Raw genomic sequence first — 21,756 nt, 5'->3', positions numbered from 1 at the left:
TTACCACAACATACAATTAAGCAAACAAGAAAAACGTAAAAATGAATACTTTCGAAACAAAGTTATCAAATTAATACTTAACAAACGACTTTTTTGTTTTATTTTAAAAAAAAATGTACTTCAAAATAATTTATAAAATGACTTTTAAATAAATAAAAACAAAACACAATTAAAGAGGTGCTAGGTTTAGATACATGGACTCGATCCCTTTCGAGTAAGCTACAATCTCTCCTTTTACGTATTCGTTTCGATATGGATCTGACACCGAATTACCTTACCGGCTTAAAGAAAAAAAGCACTTCTCTACTGGTACGCAGCAGCGTCTAAAGAATTGCCAATCGGTCAATTCATACGCTCTTGAGTTGTTTAGATTCTGGAATTCCATGGAGAGTTGGGGGTTTCGGTTCGAAGGTTATAAAATGCGGTGCGGGTTCATCTCTCCGGACCAGTTCAGGTTCAAGGGAAGGGTGACCGAGAGGTTTCTGCATGAAACTAAAGCTTATTATATTGATAAATATGTCAAGTTCATCCGTTAGCACGTTTAATGAAGACGGTAGTGTGCGTTTGACACGAAGGAGCCCAGTTAGCACTTAGCAGCCATTGTTGATGTTTTTTTCTTGTAAAATGCTAAATCCTTGTCTTTCTTCTGATTTCATTTTAATATAATAAAAAATTTGTTTCGTCTCACACTATTTATTAATATTTAGTAATAATTATATAAGTTATTAGTAGTATTATAAATATTTTTTTAAAATTTAAAAACGTTAAATTGCAGTAGAAAATTTATTTAAATATTTAGATAAAATAATTAGTATTCCTTGGTTTTTAAAGCCATAAATAACTGTGTTGAGTTGAGTCAAAAAATGGGAAAAGGGAAGACGTGTCAATCACGTGTTCAATGTTGTGAGACCAATGACCGAAGGTTGTTACTGGGTTGTCCGTTGTCGACACGTGTTGGACATGTCCTTATGGCTGCTGCTAAGTGCAACTAAAATAACAGTACGGTTAAAGATAGAGAAATTCTTGTATCCAGAACAGAACACGCAAGAATTTCACGTCAAAACCCAACTGTGGACCCCACATTTCGCCCCAAATGTTCTGTGGCCGTGTGGGACAACCCACATATATGTATGTATATGATATGACATAATCTCGGATCAACAACATATTCCAACCACTCTGGAAATTATTGCTAATATTTTGCAAAACAAATTTTATTGTAATCGTTAATGAACGTCCTTAGATTTAAAATCCCATCCATGGATAAATTATAATGGAAGATATTTTGGTAGTGAATATATGTTGAGCTTGATTTTTAATTTATTTTTTTATAAGAGTAAGTCCTTTAATTCATAAAAAGTTTCTTAATTGATATAAAAAAAAAACTTGAAAGTTCAAACCTGAAATCACCATTCACTCCTGGCTCCCTTCTAGAGGTAATATAGTGGATCACTTGACTCTGTCTTCACAAGTTCCCCTTTTTCTTCAAACACAAGCAAAATAGTTTTCCTTGTATCTCCTTTAATTATTTTTCTTTGTTAAGAATCTCAATTAAATAAATAAATAAATATATATATATATATATATATATATATATATATATAGACCGAGAGAGACAGGGTCCCAAGTGCCAGATTTTGTAAAATGAAATGTTTAATATTTTTTTTCAATGTAAAATGTATCAATTTATTTTTCAATCAATTTCAACACAGACTAGAATAAATAGTTTTTATATAAGAATATTAGTTAAATTCTGCTCTACGTATTCTATTAAATTCTTTAACTACTTGAAAAATAATTACTGAATAATGTTTTTATTTTATGTATTAGGTGCAGTTGTTTAGAAAACACAAATAACAATTTTAATCGGAGACAGATATATTTCTTACATTAAAATATATCAAGTAGTTATTTTTTTTAACTGAAACAATTTTCAATAATGTCATTAACGGTGCTAATGTCTACGTTCACTAGTACTATGCTTGTATCACTTTAAAAATCAGACATCTCTCAGCCAAGTGAAGTAAGAACATACTTTTTTACAAGGCATTAACTATTTTCAATGTTTAATGGTCGGTGCAAGAGGGCGCCAAAGAATATTAATAAGTTGAGTCATGAACACTTGTTAATTTGTTTGAATGGAAACAAATTTATGTATAGTCGTCAATTTTGTGCATTCATGTAACCAATTAAATCAAAGGAATTAAATAAAGAGGGAATAATTCAAAGTTTGAATTATTTTTGAGTCGAATTTATAAAATTAAAAATTTAGTCACTCTATTTCTAAAAAAAAATAATCTGAAACAGAGCAGTTTTAAGATAATAATAGAATAAATTATTATAAAATATTTTTACAGTTTGATTTGGTTTTATAGTTTAATTTTGAATATTTGGAAGTGAAAATCGAACTAAAGTGTAAACAAAAAATATGAATTTCATTTTCAATTTTTAAACTAACAATTTAATTTATTTTCAATTTTTTGAAATCAGTTATACGGTGAGTAAGTTCTTAGACATCTAGCCCTATGATTGATTATATTAAAATAACATAAGCAAATAAAAAGAAAGGGTATGTGATAATAAATGAAAAAAATAATTGTTTTTTTATACGAAAAATAATATTTTTTTTTTGTGGAAGCACCAAAAAATATTTATTCTCAGATTGACAGTAAAATGAGAGAAAATCTCTCTCTCTCTCTCTCTTCTTGTATTATCTTGTTTTAATTTATTAAAAACATAAAAATATAATAAAATAATAAGTAATTTTATGTCGAGAAAAATACATAGAGTAAAGGATGATATTGTTTTATTTGGTATATAAATATTTTTCTGTATAAGTTATTTATTTTTTACTCTATTTCATTTATCTAAATTCATAGATATTACCACTTCTTTTCTTTCTGTTCCTATAAATTCAAACATTTTTTCACTATAATTCATTCTTTATCTATCTTTTTATTTTATTGCATTGTTAGGCTCACTGAATTAATTTGAGAGATTACCTCACTAAAAAATAATGAACACGTGAGACTTTTTTTAAAAAAAATTGAAGTGTAAGTATATAAAATCTTTATTTATATATTACTTCTATTCCAAATAAAAACACATTTATTTTTTTTTTGTTGGTAAAATTAGCTTGTTTTCATCCCTAAAACAGGTCACAATCTCACATGAATCAATATCAATCGGCGAGAATCCCTGTGAATTTCTCCTTGCCTCTAAGGTATCTGTGTAAATAATGGCCAGCGGTTCTGTCACTTATTAATGGAGCCTGTCTATTTCTTGCTTTGTGTTTGTGGGTTTTTATTACTGCAATAGCTTGCGTGTTCACTTGGTGCAGAACCGAGAAATTATTGCCGTTTCATAGCAAACGAAGTTTGACTATATGCTTCTATGTTCTTACTTCGTTTTCACCTTGTTTGACACTATAAACACATGCTCCTCTGCTTCAACTCGGATCTGTAGTTCTTGTAAACGACTCACAGCCACAATATATATGGACTTGTAGATGCTAGACGTGGACCTATAATTGCGTAAACATTGAATTAAACGTATATTAATAAATTAACGTTCATTAATGCTAGCCGAAACCTACAAGGATTTTTTCTTATACACTGAGGTGCCATATGTTTGGTAAAAAATAATCTAACGTGATATGTTTGGTACAAAAGTTCCCATAAAGGAGAATAAAAATATTTTGCAGATATAAAATTAAGATTGTTAATTAAAAAATATGGATTTATGAGGGAGGTGAGAATGAAACATTTTCGTTTTCATAAAAAAATTATTAATAAATTCCTTTTTAAAAAAATATTGAAATTCAATATAGAAATAAAGATAAGATATGATAAATTGAAAGAGATAGGCCATTAAGAATTACCAACTGGGATTAGGTGTAGGGAAGAGGTTAGTTACAGCAGAATGTGGTAAATTAAGGTTCAATTTTCTGCTAAAAGGTGTACCTATATTTAATGTACTATTGTGCATCAAAGTAAACTATCTTGAAAGGAGGATATATGGGAGGAGAAAGAAAAGGACGGTTAAGATTGAAGATCAAATATACAGCTAAAGATTTTTTTTAAAAAAAAAAGTAGGATGAGATGATTGAGACAATAATTTTTGCTATTTACATGAATAATGTGTGAAATGTTCTTTAAAAAGAAAACAATAATAATAATAACGAGAATGCCTAACGGAGACAGTGTTGAAAATGAAACTCTAGAACTCTCTAAATTGTGTACGTCTCAAAAATATACGCATCACTTATTTGTCGTGTAAATTATTGATGAAATTTGAGATCAAAATAAGTCCATATGTTTAAACATTAGTTTATAGGAATTTTGAAACTCACACAAGAATAATTAAGTACACAGTCTATGCAGAAAAAATAATTTTATTTTACATAGAAAAATTAATTTTAAGCATTTTATTTGAATCCCTGTAATCATACATGAAAAACTCGTCCATAATTACGAGTAGTTATGTCAAAAACAAAATAATAATATCATCTAATGTACAACAGTTATGAAATAGTATTTTATTACAATTAAAAAAGTCGTCTGATCCGTCATTCTTCAAATTTCAAAATTTACATAATTTAATACCTCGTGAATTATGACTAAGTACTAAATAGGTGATCTGGGTAGCATAACTTGTTTTGACTAATTAAATAGATAATTATTCTCAGAGAAATTAAGCTAATAAAAAAAGGGAATAACATGAGGGGCGGGATGGTCGCAGGGGGCGCAGCGGGAACTAACAAGGAAAGGAGAAGGTGAGAGTGGTTAACACAACACAACATAACCTCACTAATTAAGTTACATTTGGATCTTAACAAATAAACCTGTTATATTTGTATCGCACCATGGAACAATGTATTTTAATAGAGTAGCATGTAAATATGAGACGATCTCAAACATAGGATGAAAATCAAATCAAATCCATCAAACAATAGTGAGGTTAAGGTGCAGACGCGTGTCCACATGATGATGCTCCTTTGTTTAGATTGGTTTGTCTTGGTCAACTTTTCTACGTATGTACTATCCCCTTCCTTATTTATCACGCTATTACAGTGTCGCCAATTAAAGAAAAAGAAAGCTGCCCATATTCCGACAAGTCAAACTTCATCCTTGACTCTTTCTTTCTTCGATTCCCATCTATAAAATGCCCACCTGCTCCCTCCCACTCTCACCCCAACCCTCACCCTCTCCGTCTCTGCAATTACGATGGCGCCCAGGGACAAGACTAGTGCCGTTAAGCCTAGCGGTAACGCCGGGGTGAAGGACCTGCATTTTCGTGGAGTCAGGAAGAGACCGTGGGGGAGGTTCGCCGCCGAGATCAGAGATCCCGCCAAGAAGACCCGCGTCTGGCTCGGAACCTTCGACACCGCGGAGGAGGCGGCCCGTGCCTACGACGCCGCCGCGCGGGAGTTTCGCGGCCCTAAGGCGAAGACAAACTTCCCTCTCCCTTCGGAAAATTTTAAGAACGCGAGCCCTAGCCAAAGCAGCACGGTGGAGTCCTCCAGCCGCGACCGCGACGTCGCCGCCGATTCCTCTCCGCTCGACCTCAACCTCGCCCCCGTCGCCGTCTCCTCCGCTCGATTCCCCTTCCGGCACCAGTTCCCGGTTTTCCCCGGCGCGGTGCCGGCGGCGAACCAGGTTATGTACTTCGACGCCGTCCTACGCGCCGGCATGGCCGGTCCACGTGGCTTCGCGTTTGGCTACAATCCTCATCCCGTCGCGGCGAGTGAGTACCACGCGACGACGAGCGACTCGGACTCGTCCTCCGTTATCGATCTGAATCATAACGAAGGCGTTGTTAAGGGGAACGGTTCTAGAATGTTCGATCTCGACCTTAACCATCCTCCTCCACATGAGATCGCTTGATCCAGAATCTGACTCATGCCTTGAGTTTTTCTTTTTCTAATTTTGTTTTTTAAAGTAGAGAAAGTAGCAGCGTTCGATAAGGAAGGAAGGGAAGGGAAGGTAAAGAAATACTATGTGAATACGTAGTCGGTATGATTGTCTCTATTTTTTTGCGACAGAGGAACCACCAGTTTCATGCTGTTGTTTCTTAAATCACGAAGCGCTCATCCGGTTTTTCTTTCGTTTTGATTGATTATTTTACTACGGTGTAATGTTTTTTGGTTGCAGCCATAATTTGGTTCAATGAAATTAACACGGAAAGTTTGAATTATTTTGATTGTGATATACATTTTCAATTAAATACGAATGGGGAAGGAAAGAAAAGATGTGGGTGAAGCGTACTTGGTAGTAATGGTCGTTGTTGGGGTATGTAACTACACGACTGGTGGCACAGTGCCACATTCTCAATTCGCTCCCATCTTCATGATGAAAATGAATTTCATGGTAAAAAATTAACTAAAGTATGCAAAAGTCATTTAATTAGCCCTTTTCATTTCCTTAAACATGTGTTACCAAATCATGGATAAACTTGAAGATGTTAACGGTTTAATAGTCGATTATGTTAATCCTGATCATGTATCATACGTATCATGACAATTTAATGACAGTTTAATAGTCGTATTGCTTGTGTCTTTATGTAAATACCGCATTGTAAACAATTAAAGATGAAAAACAAGAATATCTTATACCTTGAAATTCACTCATCAAAATATTTATAAATCAACCAACAATTGAAATGTAGGCCTTAAAGCATTTATATATTCAAATATAATATAGCGACTCACAATTTAATGCTCTCATATTCAAGCAAATCTCATGATATCAAATGGTAAGTTATTAGTAGGTAACTACTCAAATATTCTATCCATCAATTGACTTTTAGAGGTAGAATAGAATAATCAGAATCATAGTGCTTATTAAACATTATATTAGCTACTAGTTATATGGAATAGAAACCAATGTATAACCATACTATCTCTTCAAATTAAATTTAGAATATCAAATTAAGATTTAGATCAAACTTTAACCGATGGAAGTATCAATCTAGTAGTACCTTAGAATTTCTTCCTGGTCTCAATCTATGCTGTAACTTTCCTGGCCATCTATCTCTAGTGCCACCAGCACCATGGGCATAAAATTTACTCTTAAAAAAATGTCAGCCATGTAGCCTTTCTAGTATTAATTAATTAATAAGTTTAGGGTTCAAGTATTCTGCATCAACGGTCATAAATTCTTGTTCATGGGGTTGCAGGTGACTCACCTTCATCTTTTACATTTTTTTTTCTTTCCTAAAATGCTTTCCCAAATTGACACACAGACCACATAATAAATAAACAAATCAATAAATATATAAATCCCTATTATTCTATAAATTATTAAAGGAAATAGGGATTTTCAAACCACTTTTAGTCATAAAGGAATTTCAATATATATCCCTATTATTCTGGGAATTATTAACCAACTTAGACACTAAGTTTACTATTATCGGGGCAGCTATGATGTAATTTTGCTTGAACTTTTCATCGAACAGATGATGTGAAATTAGTGCAAACATTTAAATGCATTAAATCAAGTGGCTACAAACATGATCACAAAACAATTTAGTGATATGAATATGCTGCAAAGGAAATGCTTTAGGCAATTTGGAAGTGTAATAAGGTTGAACAACTCTATTGGTTAGTGACTAACCAATCAATTCACTCTTCTATATAATGATTCACAAGGATAACCATTCCATTCCCTAACTATCAATATCCAAAATCACATAATCATTGTTGTCAATGACACAACCTCCACTAACATAAATCCTACATATGAAAGACAATAGTCATATCATACAACAATTTTTTTGGATAAATTGTGGCAAACTCATAATGATGAACAATCTAACGCATTATCTGCGTCCTTTATTGATATTCCATGGCAACCTCAAGCAAATACACATACTTAATTCATACGTCCCAAGACTTGGAAGTCAGAGTTATGCTGCCACGCCTCTTACTCTATCGTTCCAAGGAAAACTCCATTGACATAATGCAAAGGAAGCTCTAGTTCGTGGAATCTTTAATAGTAAGCCCTATAGCCAATAATTGATCTACATATGTTTGAGGGTGTGTAAATGTAACCCGACTTTGATAATATTATAATCAAATAAAATAAACTTTTATATTTTTACCCCTTCTATTTTATATATTTGAACCCACATTATTTACCACTTTTTTGTACTTTCAATTATAAGATATGTAATTTATTCAAATAGATATACTAAGACTTTATGATTTTATCATTTATATCACCCACATTGACTCAAGGTGCTGGATCTACCACCTCTAGAAGTTCATTCTAAATACATACAAAACATTTATATTAAAAAGTATTCCCTTTTACAATAGATGTTTTTTTCATTTTTATTTCAAATTTAAATAAAGAATATATTGTAAATTTTACAATACTCGCTGTTTTACTCTATATTCCCATCCAAACATCCAATGATATGTGTACGTATGTGACGTGAAATCGTCCGAGTGTTTAAAATTTTTTTAATACCTTTCAACAGCACGCGTTGAAGTAAATTTTTTTTTTATAAACTGAGCTTCAAAGCCAGCATGTGATGTTTTTTTATTTGGTCGAAACTAAGCATGTGACTTGAGCTTTGATTAGATGACTTTGCGGCCGGAACGTAAGATCATGCGTTAGTTTCATAATAGACGAAGGTTTCTCGCCAAACCCACGCAAACATAGAGGGCAAGCATAGGAAACTAGAAAGTAGTTAGATATATTGAATAGGCAAACAAATTTTTAGTAGACGCGTAATAGACAAAGAATTATTTATCAAAAGATACGTCTAATTGTAATATTGTTTATATTTTAAAAAGGATTTGCTCTCAATTCTGTCTTAAAAATAGTTTTCCGAAAATAAATAATACGAATAACCCTTATTTATGGTAGAGTTTATCTTTGTCATATTTTGGTTCATTGAATCCTATTTTCTTGTTTTTTTTATTTATCTTCCCTTTCATCATAATCAAATACAATTTTACATCTATCGTTATTTTCTTTGGACTTGAATAAAAGGGGGAAAAAATGAAGTCCCGATGATTGACAAACTCCTAATGAGCATTTCCCGTGGTTGGATAGTTACAAGCACATATGACATAACACATTAATTGTTTTCATTGATTATTTTGGTATGTTGAACGTTGTTGTCTTATTGATCTATTTAAAGTGCTTTAATTTGTAGTTTTATTTAAATTAGCTCGCAATGGAGGGAATAAAATTTATTGCGAAACGGTTTCGCTTTGCTTAAGATGGCACTTGACTTTGCCTAGAATGGAATAGATTGTACAATCGATCGATAGAAAAAGGCAGAGCCAAATTCAAGATGAAGTTTGAAAATATACAAAGAAAAAAAATGAAAATCCCTTTGTGTAACTTAATTATGCGCCTGACGACTTTTAACAGAGACCCCACGAACAAAACACGTAACCGTGCTTCACGATAGATTGGGTACTAACCAAACATTTGGTTTCTTATTCCTATTTAGGGTACCTTTGGCACCAAGCACTCAAGTTGTTCCCTTGGATTTTTTTATTTTTTTTTCCAACAAAATATGTGCTTTCACCTTGTTTGGTAGGATGTGGAGAAATAGAGTTGATGAAAACAAAATACATTAATAAAAGTAAGTGAGAATGTGAGACATAAAATAAAAAATATTTAATCGAAGAAAAATAAAAATAAAAGGATAGTGAAATAACTGACAATAAATAAAAAAATAATATAAGTGGATCTCATAATTTTTAAAACACTTTTGCTCAATATCTCCTCTAGGAAGCATATATCTTTCGTTTCATACACTGCAGAAAAGACTCTTTGTTTTTTTTTTTCCACACTTTGAGTTTTCTTGGTTGAATATTGAATGTGGTCCTGTGGGCTCACACTAGGGCTTAGCCTAATAAGTTGTTCAAAAAAATTATAATAATAGTTTACTTGAGTGGTTGGATAGAGAAGTAAGAGAAGCAGAAATCAAAGCTATCTATTATATGCATTCACCTTTGGAAAGCAAATTTAAAAATTGTGACTGATGCATGGCATGGGATGGCATATGTAGCCTTTACCCCTCAAAGAAAATAAAATAAGATGATACAAACATGTCATGTACTCATGGCTATGCAGACTTTCTTCCCATCCTAATACACTTTTTCGTAAAAGGAAAAAGCCGCGCAAATATCTCTTTTGAACACACAACGAGGTACACGAAAAAGTTGAAAAAAACGCCGTAAGCTATATAAATAATGTTAGTTTAGTTATAATTGAAATTGGGCATGAAGAATAATGTTATTTTCCGTAACATACTAACATGTGTCTCACAGAATTCGCGTGCACTAAAAAGATTTTTACACCATAAATTAATTGAAAATTACCCCACGTAATTTTTAATTAATTATTACAAAATTTAAATATTTTTTCAAACACACTTATTTTATTTTCATCCAACCAAACGAAACCATGAGAATTTAAAATGACAATGATAATAAAAGGAGGAAGAATAGGAATAGCGCGTGGTGTAGGGTTTTGAGGCGGAATTGTGATGTTGAGTGGGGCACATCCCATTTGCCATGCACGTGTAATGCAAGAACTGTGGGACCCACTATTGCAACCACGGCTGCTGCCTTGGTGGGACTCTACCTCTGCCTACCGTATAATCATTATTTACGCTCTCCATTTCACCCCTTTTATTACTATAGTACTATTATTTTATTATTACCACGCAACTCATACTTTTATTTTTTTAATATAGGAAATTTTGTAAACGTTTACCTGCGAACTTCAAACATAAAAATTTAAATTATTTTTAAATACGTAAAAATGTAATAAATTAATTATATATAATTTAATAATAAATTACTCCTTAAAATTTATGAATTAATGTTATACTAGTTATTAAAAAATATAATTTATTATCAAATTAGTTTTTAAATTTTGAAACCTAATAATGAAATGATTTTATAAATTTAACGGTAAGATTAATTTATTATATTTTTTATATATTTAGGTATTAAATTTTTATTTTTTATTTTTTAAGGAGCATCACATCACACCCTTGAGAATAAATTCAACTATTTATTCATTATCGGTAAAAAAAAAACTTGATCAATTGAGCTTTACAAAAGTTTAAAAACACATGTAAAAAGGATATTTTTCACATTTTTTATGAGTGCTGTGTATGTTGTATGTGAGCCAAAAATGTTTCAAGAGGTGAATTATAGGGTTTTTTTTAGAAAAAATAGTTTAAAATTTGAAACTGTTACTAAAGCAAATACTTTAGTTATATTAATTTGTATTTCAATGAGTGAAATATATGGAGTAACTAAAAATAGAAGCTACGTGTTTACACTTATTTATTCTAATATTGTCTTATTATATGTTTAAATAAACATTAGTTAATGTTGTACTTGCAGAATAAAAAATTGACTAATTATTCCGACGATTAGGTAAATAGCAATCATTGTCCTTAACACCTGGCTTAAGTAAAGGATTAGTGGGGCACTCTATGGCTGCGCAGCACTTTCCTCCGGATTGTAAGATTTCATAATGAAGTTGCATTGAATTAAAAGAGAAGATGTCGACTTAAAACGAATGATTCACGCTTTAGTTTGTCAATTTGATATGCCAAGATGCTGCTTTTTATTACGAATGAAGGATCACCACACCAGTAGGGGCAAATAATTGTGGATTCTCTCTTTTGTTTTCTTTTCAGAATAACTATGGATTTTATTTTCTGCTTCATCTTTATCCCTTTGTTTTTTTATGGGATACATATCTAAATCAGTCCCTAAAAATATAATTTGTTGGTATATGAATTTTTGGAAGATGCAAAATTATTTTTTATCTCTAAATATGTAAAATTGTTGAAATATTAGTCGTATCATTAGTTTGTGGAGCCTTTAAAATATATACTGTCGTAATAAGAACTAAAATGTCATAGAAAATATTATTTTGGATAACTGATTAATTTGTCATCCAAATAATGTCAATAGACTAAGTCACAATTTTACAAATTCAGGAACAAAAATTAATTTTAGATATTTACTCTTTTTTATTTAAGAAACTGTCTAATTAACGATATCTATAATACATGTTTAGTAGTTCTTTATCTTAAATTTATAAGTGATCCGCATTAAAAAATTGTAAGCTTTATAAGTACTTCACATAAAAAAAATATTCTAACTTAATTTTTTTTTCATTTTTCCGCTAATTTTTGGTTTGAAAAATATTTTTTATTGATAAAAGAAATTAGTCAATGTTACTTATATTAATCATGGTGATTCTGTAGGAACTCACGTAAGTAGTTTTAAAGGCTCACAAAGTTAAAGATTAGTTTAATTAAAAATAAAAATTATTAAAGTGATTTTTACATCTTTTGGTAATATATATATATATAATAACAAACTTATCAATCACATTCGTTGAGTTGGAGAATCGCGGCAAAGTAATCATTATTATTGCAATTCTTTACGCCTAGTTTTCAATATAAATATTTTTTATGTTTAATTTTCAATATAAATATTAAAATATACATAATTGAACCCAGTGTTTCGATCCGTTCAACACTAATTTTAAAAAAGTGTTTTTCATTTTCATTGAAGTACGAGACGTAATGGCGTTGAGTTAGGGTGGATTTTTTTTCTTTCTAGATTACCACATGTATCTTGCACCAATTTTTTTTTTTTTTTTTGAGTCAAGATAAAATATTATTATGGAAAGGAATTCCTTACAGAAGAAAAAATGAAATGACAAAAAATTGGTTAGGTACGGGCGGCTGGTGTCCTTTTTCACTTTATTGAAGAATTTAATTTTAAATTTATTGTTGTGCATTGAGGTGACACCTTTTGTGAGAAAGGGGAAAGAATAAATTATAAAAAATAAAAATATAAAAGCAGCAACCACTTTCAATCCCTTCGTGTCGTATTCCATAGTTTCCTTCTCAGCGCGTTGAAATTGAAAACGAAAATATATGGCCCCAAAAGTACGTGGTGGATTTGGAATATTTGAATTTGACCACCACTGTAGTACTGTACCCTATCTTTGAACTAAGAGATATTACTTTTATACATTATATTTTTTAAATACAAGAAAATAAGAACATATAAAATATAAAAAAAAATATTAAAGAGAAATAAAAAATATTTTTGTAAGAGATATTATTATAATATAATATTACTATTTTGACAAGTATAACATAAAAGATTTAATAATATGAACTTAATATTCGTTTTAAACCATTTCCAACCCAAGAACCCAATTTGGATTGTTGACACTCTTTTGTGGGCCCTTAATTGTTACATATAAGAACCCCCTTCATTCATTTGTAATCCAATGGTAAAACAAAATTTTGCGGTTCCGAAAGTGGTGTATATGAGGCTTTTTGCCTCTCCCTTTCCACATTTTTACGGTTCCTATAAATTTAATTTCAATTATTGCAAAAAAAAGTGCTTAATCTCTGTTATGGGCTTGAAATGATGAATTTGATAGGTAAAATATTGAATTTTGATTGCATATCTTTGAATTTAAAACCTGTTAATACTAGGAGAGACCCCATCTATAACGTGCGGAATATAATGTTACAACTTACAAGTAAATTGTTTTGGAGACTATTGAGTTTGTATTCTATGCTAGCTACTTTTGGACAAAACCATCTATTAACGAGATTCTTACTCATTTTGGTAATGATTTTTCAATAATCAAGAGCAAAAAGTATGACATAAAATGCTGTAGAAATATATTTTAAAAAATAGTCTAAGTTTGGTTTTGTTTCTTTATGTTTGGTTTCATATCTCACACTTGCACGTGCAATGTTATTTTGGAAATTTCCTACTGATCAGGGATGCCTTCAATTCAAGGAAATTTCCTGAAGCTGTGAGGTTAATGTCCAATTGCGTCCAAGAACCTCGTTAAGGGGGAAACTACTATTGACCGTGTTGAAATGGAGGCGAATTGAGGACATGGTTCCAACCAAGCATGAATATTATACCCTTATGCCTTAATTCCTATTGTGATTTTTTTGTCATTATGTTGAACTGGGTTAGTCAAAAACGAAAATAAATAAAGCATTTGTTAGTTGGGTGCTAGAATTCTGTTTTTGAAAGTTATGTAACTAAATAATCCAAGTTTTCCTTTGGCAAAATCACCATTGTGCTACTAAATGCAAGTGATATTGTGAAAATATAAGAACTTTGAAACTACTAAGTCATTTAGGTTAAATTTCTTAAAGGGAATTTGGAATATATTTTAATTTGCCTTGAGAAACAATGTGGAGTCCGGGCAAAATATGCGGTTTTGGGTCATTCTCAAATGATTAAGTGCAAGTTTTATGACAGCCAAACTACCATTCCAAAGACTATAGGGGGATTTTGGATCTGTTATTATAGCGGCTTGTTTATTGTCCTCAATAGGAATGTTGAGAAGAGTATTTCAAAATTCATAGTTCACTAGTTCTTGGGCATTAAATGGGCATTAAATGGGCAAAAAAGTATATATATCATGTAAAAATAAATTTTAAGTTCTTTGTTGTCCAGCTCTTGTTATTCATGGGTGAAGTTTTTCAGCTCAAAACTGGCGCTGCAGAATCATGAAATTTGTCGCATAATAGACTGTGTAACCCTATTATAGCCACAGACTCAGAGCAAACGTTGCTGTGAATACTTACATGGTGAATATATGGAGCCCTTAAACATGCCCCTCTTCAAAGTTTGTTATTTTTTTTTTCCAATAACATTATTTGGCAGTTACTATTTCTGATCATGATATTATTATTATCATCTAAGTGATCACTTTCCTATCTAGAAGAATTTGTCTCTATGTGCTGAAAATTTTGAGCAATCAACTTATGTGATGGGTCATGGGTTATTATTACTATGTCATTATCAAGGACTTGTTAATAAAACAGTCGGAACATAAACGCTCTTGCTTTTTTTCTTATATAATATAATATTTTAGCCTATACATGCAAAGCCTTTTTAAATTAATCTATTGTGCCTTGCAAATGAAAAGCAGTTAATTTGCACATGTCAATTCTGATCATTTTCTCTGGATTTATTCATCCTTGACCAAACCTGGTTGAGGTAAAAAAGAAGCTTAATTTTCTAATTTATTTCTCTCTTGTATGTGTTTGTGTACATGAGGTTTCATGTGAGCTAAATTTTTTTAATTTCTTATACAAAATAGGAGTTTGGATTTGATATTTTTTTTTTATCCAAAAGAATCAAACTCAAACTCAAGTATCAAATAGTTTTATATTATTTGAGCTAAAATAGCCTGTTGAATTTGGTTCTCGTCCTTGATAATTAATTCCTGCAAAATTCTATCATTTTTAGAAATTCTAGAAAGTTCATTATTGGTGTTATCTAATAAAAGAAATCAGAATTTAGTCTGTGTGTAATGGGTATCCACAGAACATATTGTTTTATTTTAAACAAAGGATCTTTGAGATATTGAGTTGTTGCTAGCGAATACAGTAGTCTTCAAGATGAAGGGCTTTGCACATCAATTAAAAACTAATTATAATAGTATCACAGTACAAAATATTAGTGGGGCTGCTTTTATATTTTATAATCATGCTTTCCACTATGACTTGAAAGTGTGGCTTGACCGTTCAAGTTATTGGAATGGGTGACTGGTGTGTGTATTGATTTGCAATTCTGTTTAGTGTTCCTTTTCTTCAACTTTCAGGTTAACTTTTCTGCATACGGTGTATTTTCTTTACATTAGAAAAGCCTACAATCCAATAAAAAGAAATGGCCTAAAAAGGAGGGAGCAATAAAAATAGAGGAAGCGATGTAGCAAAGATTTAATGATCCAGTAATTGACTTTATAAAAAAGCCAAAGCCGAATGATAATTCTTTATAAGACCTTTGAGGAATTTCTGTTCAGCTACATGGTCATGACTGAATGAGACAAAAACTAACATGATCTTCAAGTGGCTCATCAAACAAACAACTTTTGAATTCAAGGCACTGGGTTATGAAAAACCCATGAAATGGTCCCCGCTTTTCATTTCAAGTTAGTAGACAAAATAATAATCATTATATATACAATGGCTGATCACATGAATCACAATAACGAGCATCAAATATATCATGTCTATAAAAATAAAAAATAAAAAAAGAGCCGTCCATTATGTAAAGTATGAAAGAAAAGTGTAGTTTTTCAAATATTTCATGCTCTAGATAGTGACTGGCTTTTTTTATATACACAGACTTGATAGTTTTTCACGTAGATTGGTAGATTTAGGTTAAGTATAACATTATCTAATGTCAAATGTTGTTAAAGTTAAATAATCAAAAGAAGATAATTGAATGATTATTATTTCCATATGTTACAAATGTTTATATTATGTTAATTTATATATATATATATATATTATTGAAGTATTAAATAATTTAAAATTTTGTAAATATAATCTAATAAATTTATTTAATAACAACAAGAGTGAGTTTAACTTATAGTGTAAACTCTGTTGTCCACTAGTTCCGCCTTAATCACAACAAAATAGCAATTAATATTTGAGACGGAGATAATAAAGAATGTTGGCAAGCAGAGCCTACTCAACGAGTTTAGATGGGCCAACCCTTTTATGGTGTCCTTTATCGGTATCAATTTATAACAGAATGACCACTTTAAATTTATTTATTTATTCGGTCCAATCTATTAACACTTATTATAATATGCCTCGACTCTTTGAAAAATTATTTTATTCGCCATAAAGTACATGTGATATGAGAATTATATATAAAGTATGAAAGATAAGTACAATTTTCCAGTTATTAAAATGTGTCTGGTATAATAATAATATTATATATGCTTAATTAAGTTTTTTATTTGATCTCTTAATTTTATTTTTTTTCCAATTAGTGTAAAATACAAATATTTTTTCATCAAATGGTCCCTTTAATTTATTTACTTTTTTATCTATCAAGTAGAAAATCCATGATATTTAAAGGGACTAAAAGAAAAGTTATAATATTTAAGAAACTAAATGAGAAACAAAAACTACAAATGCACTATTTGATACAGAAAAATGTCTTAAAAATTACCCATTTTTAAAAATACTAAAAATGAGATCAAATGAAAAATGGTATTTAAAAAATTTGTTGACAGAAACCATTCTCTTAAATAGATTTTCGTATCTTAAGAAAATCAACCATTAAGTTCTAGGCATCAATATCTTAGATCACTAAAAAAATGAAGAAAAAAAAGAGAATTTTTAATATAAAACCTTAATTAAGCCTAATACATAATGTAAAAGATATTGGTATAGTTTCTAGAGTAAGAGGTATCAAATATAAACAATGTGCGCACACTTTATGAAGAGTAAATGTAATTACTCCCTTAAATTAATATTTATGCACCTTAATTAAGAGATTTAATTTATTTCGGTCCAATAAAGTAAGTTAACATGATAAAACACCAAGTTGGTTAAATACCTTAACCGACCTAAACAAACTGGATCCACCTGTTTAACAGTCCTAGTTGTACACGAATTTGACTTGCTAGTTTACAGGTCCAAGTAATCTCAAACGAAACGAATTGCACAATAACGTATAGTAATAGTTGCAATTATTATGGGAGTGATGATCATGACATGAACACATGAATGTCGTTTAAATCGTAAAGAAATGGGTTATCAATGGGTATAGAATCTAATTCGTGTATGCATAAAAGCAGATAGTATGTTTCAATTCGTAAGAAGCCACTTTCATTTTGTTTCCAAACCTTGCAGAAATTGGTATATGGGCCCTACGAATCTGTGGGTGGGATTGCCTTCATCCAATAAGTCGAGTTTGGACCAAAATTATATTTTAAGTCAAACTACGCGCAGCCTACCCATAACAATAAGAACCGCTAGGGCGGCTATTTTCAAATTATACACACGACCAATATACACTCATGTTTTGTATGTTATAATAATAGAAACAGCTGTTGATAATAAATATAAATAAAAAAGAGAAAGAAATAATACAAGTGGATCCTACCAAGCTATTTCTCACCTTAATCTACTGCAACAAACAACTCTTCCTCAATTTTATCTGGACAACTTATTTCTACCGTGCAAAACAAACATAGCCTTAGGTAAAGGTCTTCATGGATAAGATTAGTTTTGAGTTGAAAAAAAAAAATACCCAATTCAAATATTAAGACAAGTTGTGATTTGATTTAGTTTGAATTGAATCATAGACTATCGTATTTATCTGTTAGAATATATTTACAGGGATATACTTAATTAAATTAGAAGTTATAACTAAAATTAACATTGGAACTAGTTTGATATGTGTATTATGACATAAAAGAATTTTTTTCATATGATTTTTATATAATAATTTATTTTGGAGCTAAAAATGTATTTTTAAATAATTAAATAAAGTAATTAAATAAGTCTTTTACAGAATAAATAATAAAGTAATTAAATAAGTCTTTTACGGAATATTTATATTATAATCAAATAAATTATAAGTCAGTTATATAAGTTGTAAAATGACTTGTCAAAGGCATTTAAATAAATTTTAAAAAGTATCGTGTAGTGTTTTTAGCAATTGATCAAATATATAAATTATAAAATTGTTTGGTTCATGTTTTACAATGATTTAATTACTGTAACAAAAAAGCAATGATTTAATTATAACAAATGACCAATTAAAAGTTTGTAGTCGGTTGCTAATGGAAGAGTTTACCACATTGAATAGTGCGTAAAGGAAACAATGGGCTGATCGTGTTACCTTTAGAATTTACTTGTAAAATGTAATAATTATCACGATTTTCAAATGGGAAAACAAATATTCTATTAATGACCTTTTCACCAAAAAAGAAAAAATGCTCCATAGACCTTCTGATACACCTCCTTATTATTGTGTGTTCACTAAATTGATTTGGGCATTTGGCTCTATATTTCACGTGACCTGAATTAATTTTAATATATAAATTTCAATTTTTCACAAAGAATAATGCAAATTTACTTTTCTACAAAAGGTTCAAACACGAGCAAATAACGAAGGTTATGACGTGCAACATCGGTACACATGATGTACATGCATGAAATGGGCTTATGCAATTTAAAAATAATTCATTTTTATTTAAATTAAAAAAAATTAGATAGTTTAATATGGTTAGTTTAAGTTTTTATTCGGCTCTTTTGTGATGAATTTATCTAGTTTTCATTGTTTTGGTTAATCATTTATATTATCATTTGTGCATAATAGATAGAATTTATATAGTTTACTTTTTAAAATAAGAATATTTGGTGCAGTTTATTTCAAACAATATTTTAGGTGTTGAATCATGGAGTATATATCAAATGGAAAAGAAAAAAAAACATGAAAGGTGTTAATCACGGAGTAACTATTTTTACACTATTAATTAATTAAGGATTAATTACTTTAAACACAACTTTTAATATTATTATAAAAGTTAACCATCATACAATATATAAAAATATATATATAATGATAAGCTTACTGTACATGATATTTCTAGTGACAGTATATTGTTGTAATTATAAAACTTATGACAAAAAAAAAAGGCGTATGATATTATAAAAATGAAAAAGAAGAAAGTGAGAAAAAAAGGTTAGGTCTAAAACTCCATTCCTAGCCTGATTGGGATGATAGATCCAAGGAGGGTATAGGGGCGGTCAGCAACTATGATGGTTATGACATAACATGCGGACATAATGCATGACGGGTGTGTGAATACACATATCATATCATATCATGGTGCATGGCATGAAATATGAAAAGCCGCATTCAATGTGTGGGGCCCGCATGACATGGAAGACGGGTCAAAGAGAGATTGTTGGTGTGAAATCACTGCCTGCTGCAGCAGCAGCTTCAGCGTGTGCTGTCTTATGCCTCATTTACTCTCTCTGTTCACCACTCGCTCTCTTATTTTATCCCAAATATTACCAATATCCATTTCTAACAAATTTCAAATGATGATGATGCTGTCTTGGTTTAAATTTAAATAAATAATTTTAGATTTTTTTTTCAAGAATCTATAAGGATTTGTTTTTTTAAATTAAGTTAAAAATTATTTTTTTAAATAAAAAAAATTTAGATAAATACATAAAAAATATTTTTATTTCATTAAAATAATTATTTTAATAAACAAGTTTTAAAAAAATTAATCCAATACTACCATGCACCATATATACGAGGAAAAATATTTGATAAATATCTAATAAGTTACACAACACCAAAAAAATTATAAATACAATAGAGTTTATAATGTCATAAATAAAAATAACTATAGGTATTTTTTTATTGATAATATTTACTGATTATCAGTTTTTGTTTGTGAAACTTTGATGAACAAGTTAATTTTACGACTTTTTGAAATGAAAAGTATCGGTTAAATGTTTAAAGTTGTAGTTTGTGTATCATTTGGATTATTTTAGTAGTCTTTAAATTAAAAGGAAAAATATTTTCAAGTTTCAACAATAGTGTTGTGGTTCTAGTCTCTAGAGAGTAGAGAATGGGAAAGGGGGGTGTTTGCCTGTGGGGGTAATGGGTTGGAGCTTGTACTTCTGCACTCAACTGTGTGCTCTGCTCATAATAGTTTTCTGACAATTGGGTTTGAATTGGTCACATTCTTCCCATAATAATATCACTGCATCACCTCACAAAAACCCAAGCTAATCCACTACAGTCCTCACACCCATCACTACTCTAATGCACTAAAATACTTTTTTTAGTATTTTCTAAAACCTTACTATTCCACATAATTATAGTTTTTAACTTTGGAATAATGTTTTATTCTTATTTCAGTGAAATAAAATTAAATATTAACGACCATTCATAATTTTAAATATTTGATGAAAATTAATTTAAAGATTACTCCTATGAAACATCACTTGAAGCTTGTTAGATTATTCTAATTTTGCATCTTAGCAATTTCTTTTGTCTCTTCACATATAATAAACAAAACTTAAAAGAATAAATATATTATTAATGAGAGATTGAAAGAATTAAAAATGAAAAAAACATTTTTAAAAACTTGACTGTATGTCTCATTAATATTAGAAATAATTTTGAAAAGAACATATAAATTTAAGATAAACGTAGTAGTATTACTTACTAAATTAATTAGTTTTTAATTCTTATAAATTATTTAATCAAACAATGTAAAAAGGACTAGAAAGAATATTTTACTTGAAGAACAACGTTTCTCGTCACAAGAATACAAATATTTTATTAGTACGAACCTTACCATAGCCTACCTATGAAATGAGCTTCAGTGAAAAATTAATTGTTTTCATTTCTAGGTACATTTAAAATACTTATTAGTGTGTGTCGGCAAAATTCAATTTGTTAAGAAGACAATCATATTTGTTATTTTATTGTTTTTTTAATTCTATAATGATATTTTATATTACATAGCAATATATTTTTTTAAACTAAGCATAAAGAATAAAAAAAACCTTAATATATTCTAGAATTAGTTGGAAGAGAAAAAGGGAAGTATTTTTACTTATGGTTTTAACCAAATTTGTAATTTAACTTCTTTTTTTTTTCAATATATAAGATTAGTAAAGGGACTGTTACCTTTGGAGACGCAAGGAAAGGAACAATCAATGGGCTTCAAGTCACCCCCCATCAGGAATCCTTCATTTGCTTCCGTCACATCCGTAGGCAGAGATATCTCTATATATAGTTTGACTCCATAAATGCAAATCCACATTTGGTTGTGTGGAACAGAAAAAAAAAAAAAAGAGATTGAGAAAAATTATTTGAATTAAAATATAGAAAAAATATAAAGTTCACGTTATTTTTTAATTTTTTTT

At 30.0% G+C, this 21,756-nt stretch overlaps 1 protein-coding gene across 1 annotated transcript; it reads left to right on the top strand.

Moving 5' to 3' along the window:
• The first annotated feature begins 5,084 nt into the window (after positions 1-5,084).
• On the top strand, positions 5,085-6,195 carry LOC114386616 (ethylene-responsive transcription factor 4-like). The gene has a single exon (XM_028346645.1). It carries the CDS (start codon positions 5,226-5,228, stop codon positions 5,883-5,885), a length of 660 nt encoding a protein of 219 aa, XP_028202446.1. The 5' UTR covers positions 5,085-5,225; the 3' UTR covers positions 5,886-6,195.
• Positions 6,196-21,756: the final 15,561 nt, after the last annotated feature.

The sequence above is a fragment of the Glycine soja genome, chromosome 15 (genome assembly GCF_004193775.1).
Source record: "Glycine soja cultivar W05 chromosome 15, ASM419377v2, whole genome shotgun sequence".
In the NCBI taxonomy this organism is placed as follows: domain Eukaryota; kingdom Viridiplantae; phylum Streptophyta; class Magnoliopsida; order Fabales; family Fabaceae; genus Glycine; species Glycine soja.
Note: the sequence above shows the minus strand (reverse complement) of the source record. Positions and strands in the feature narration are given on the sequence as shown.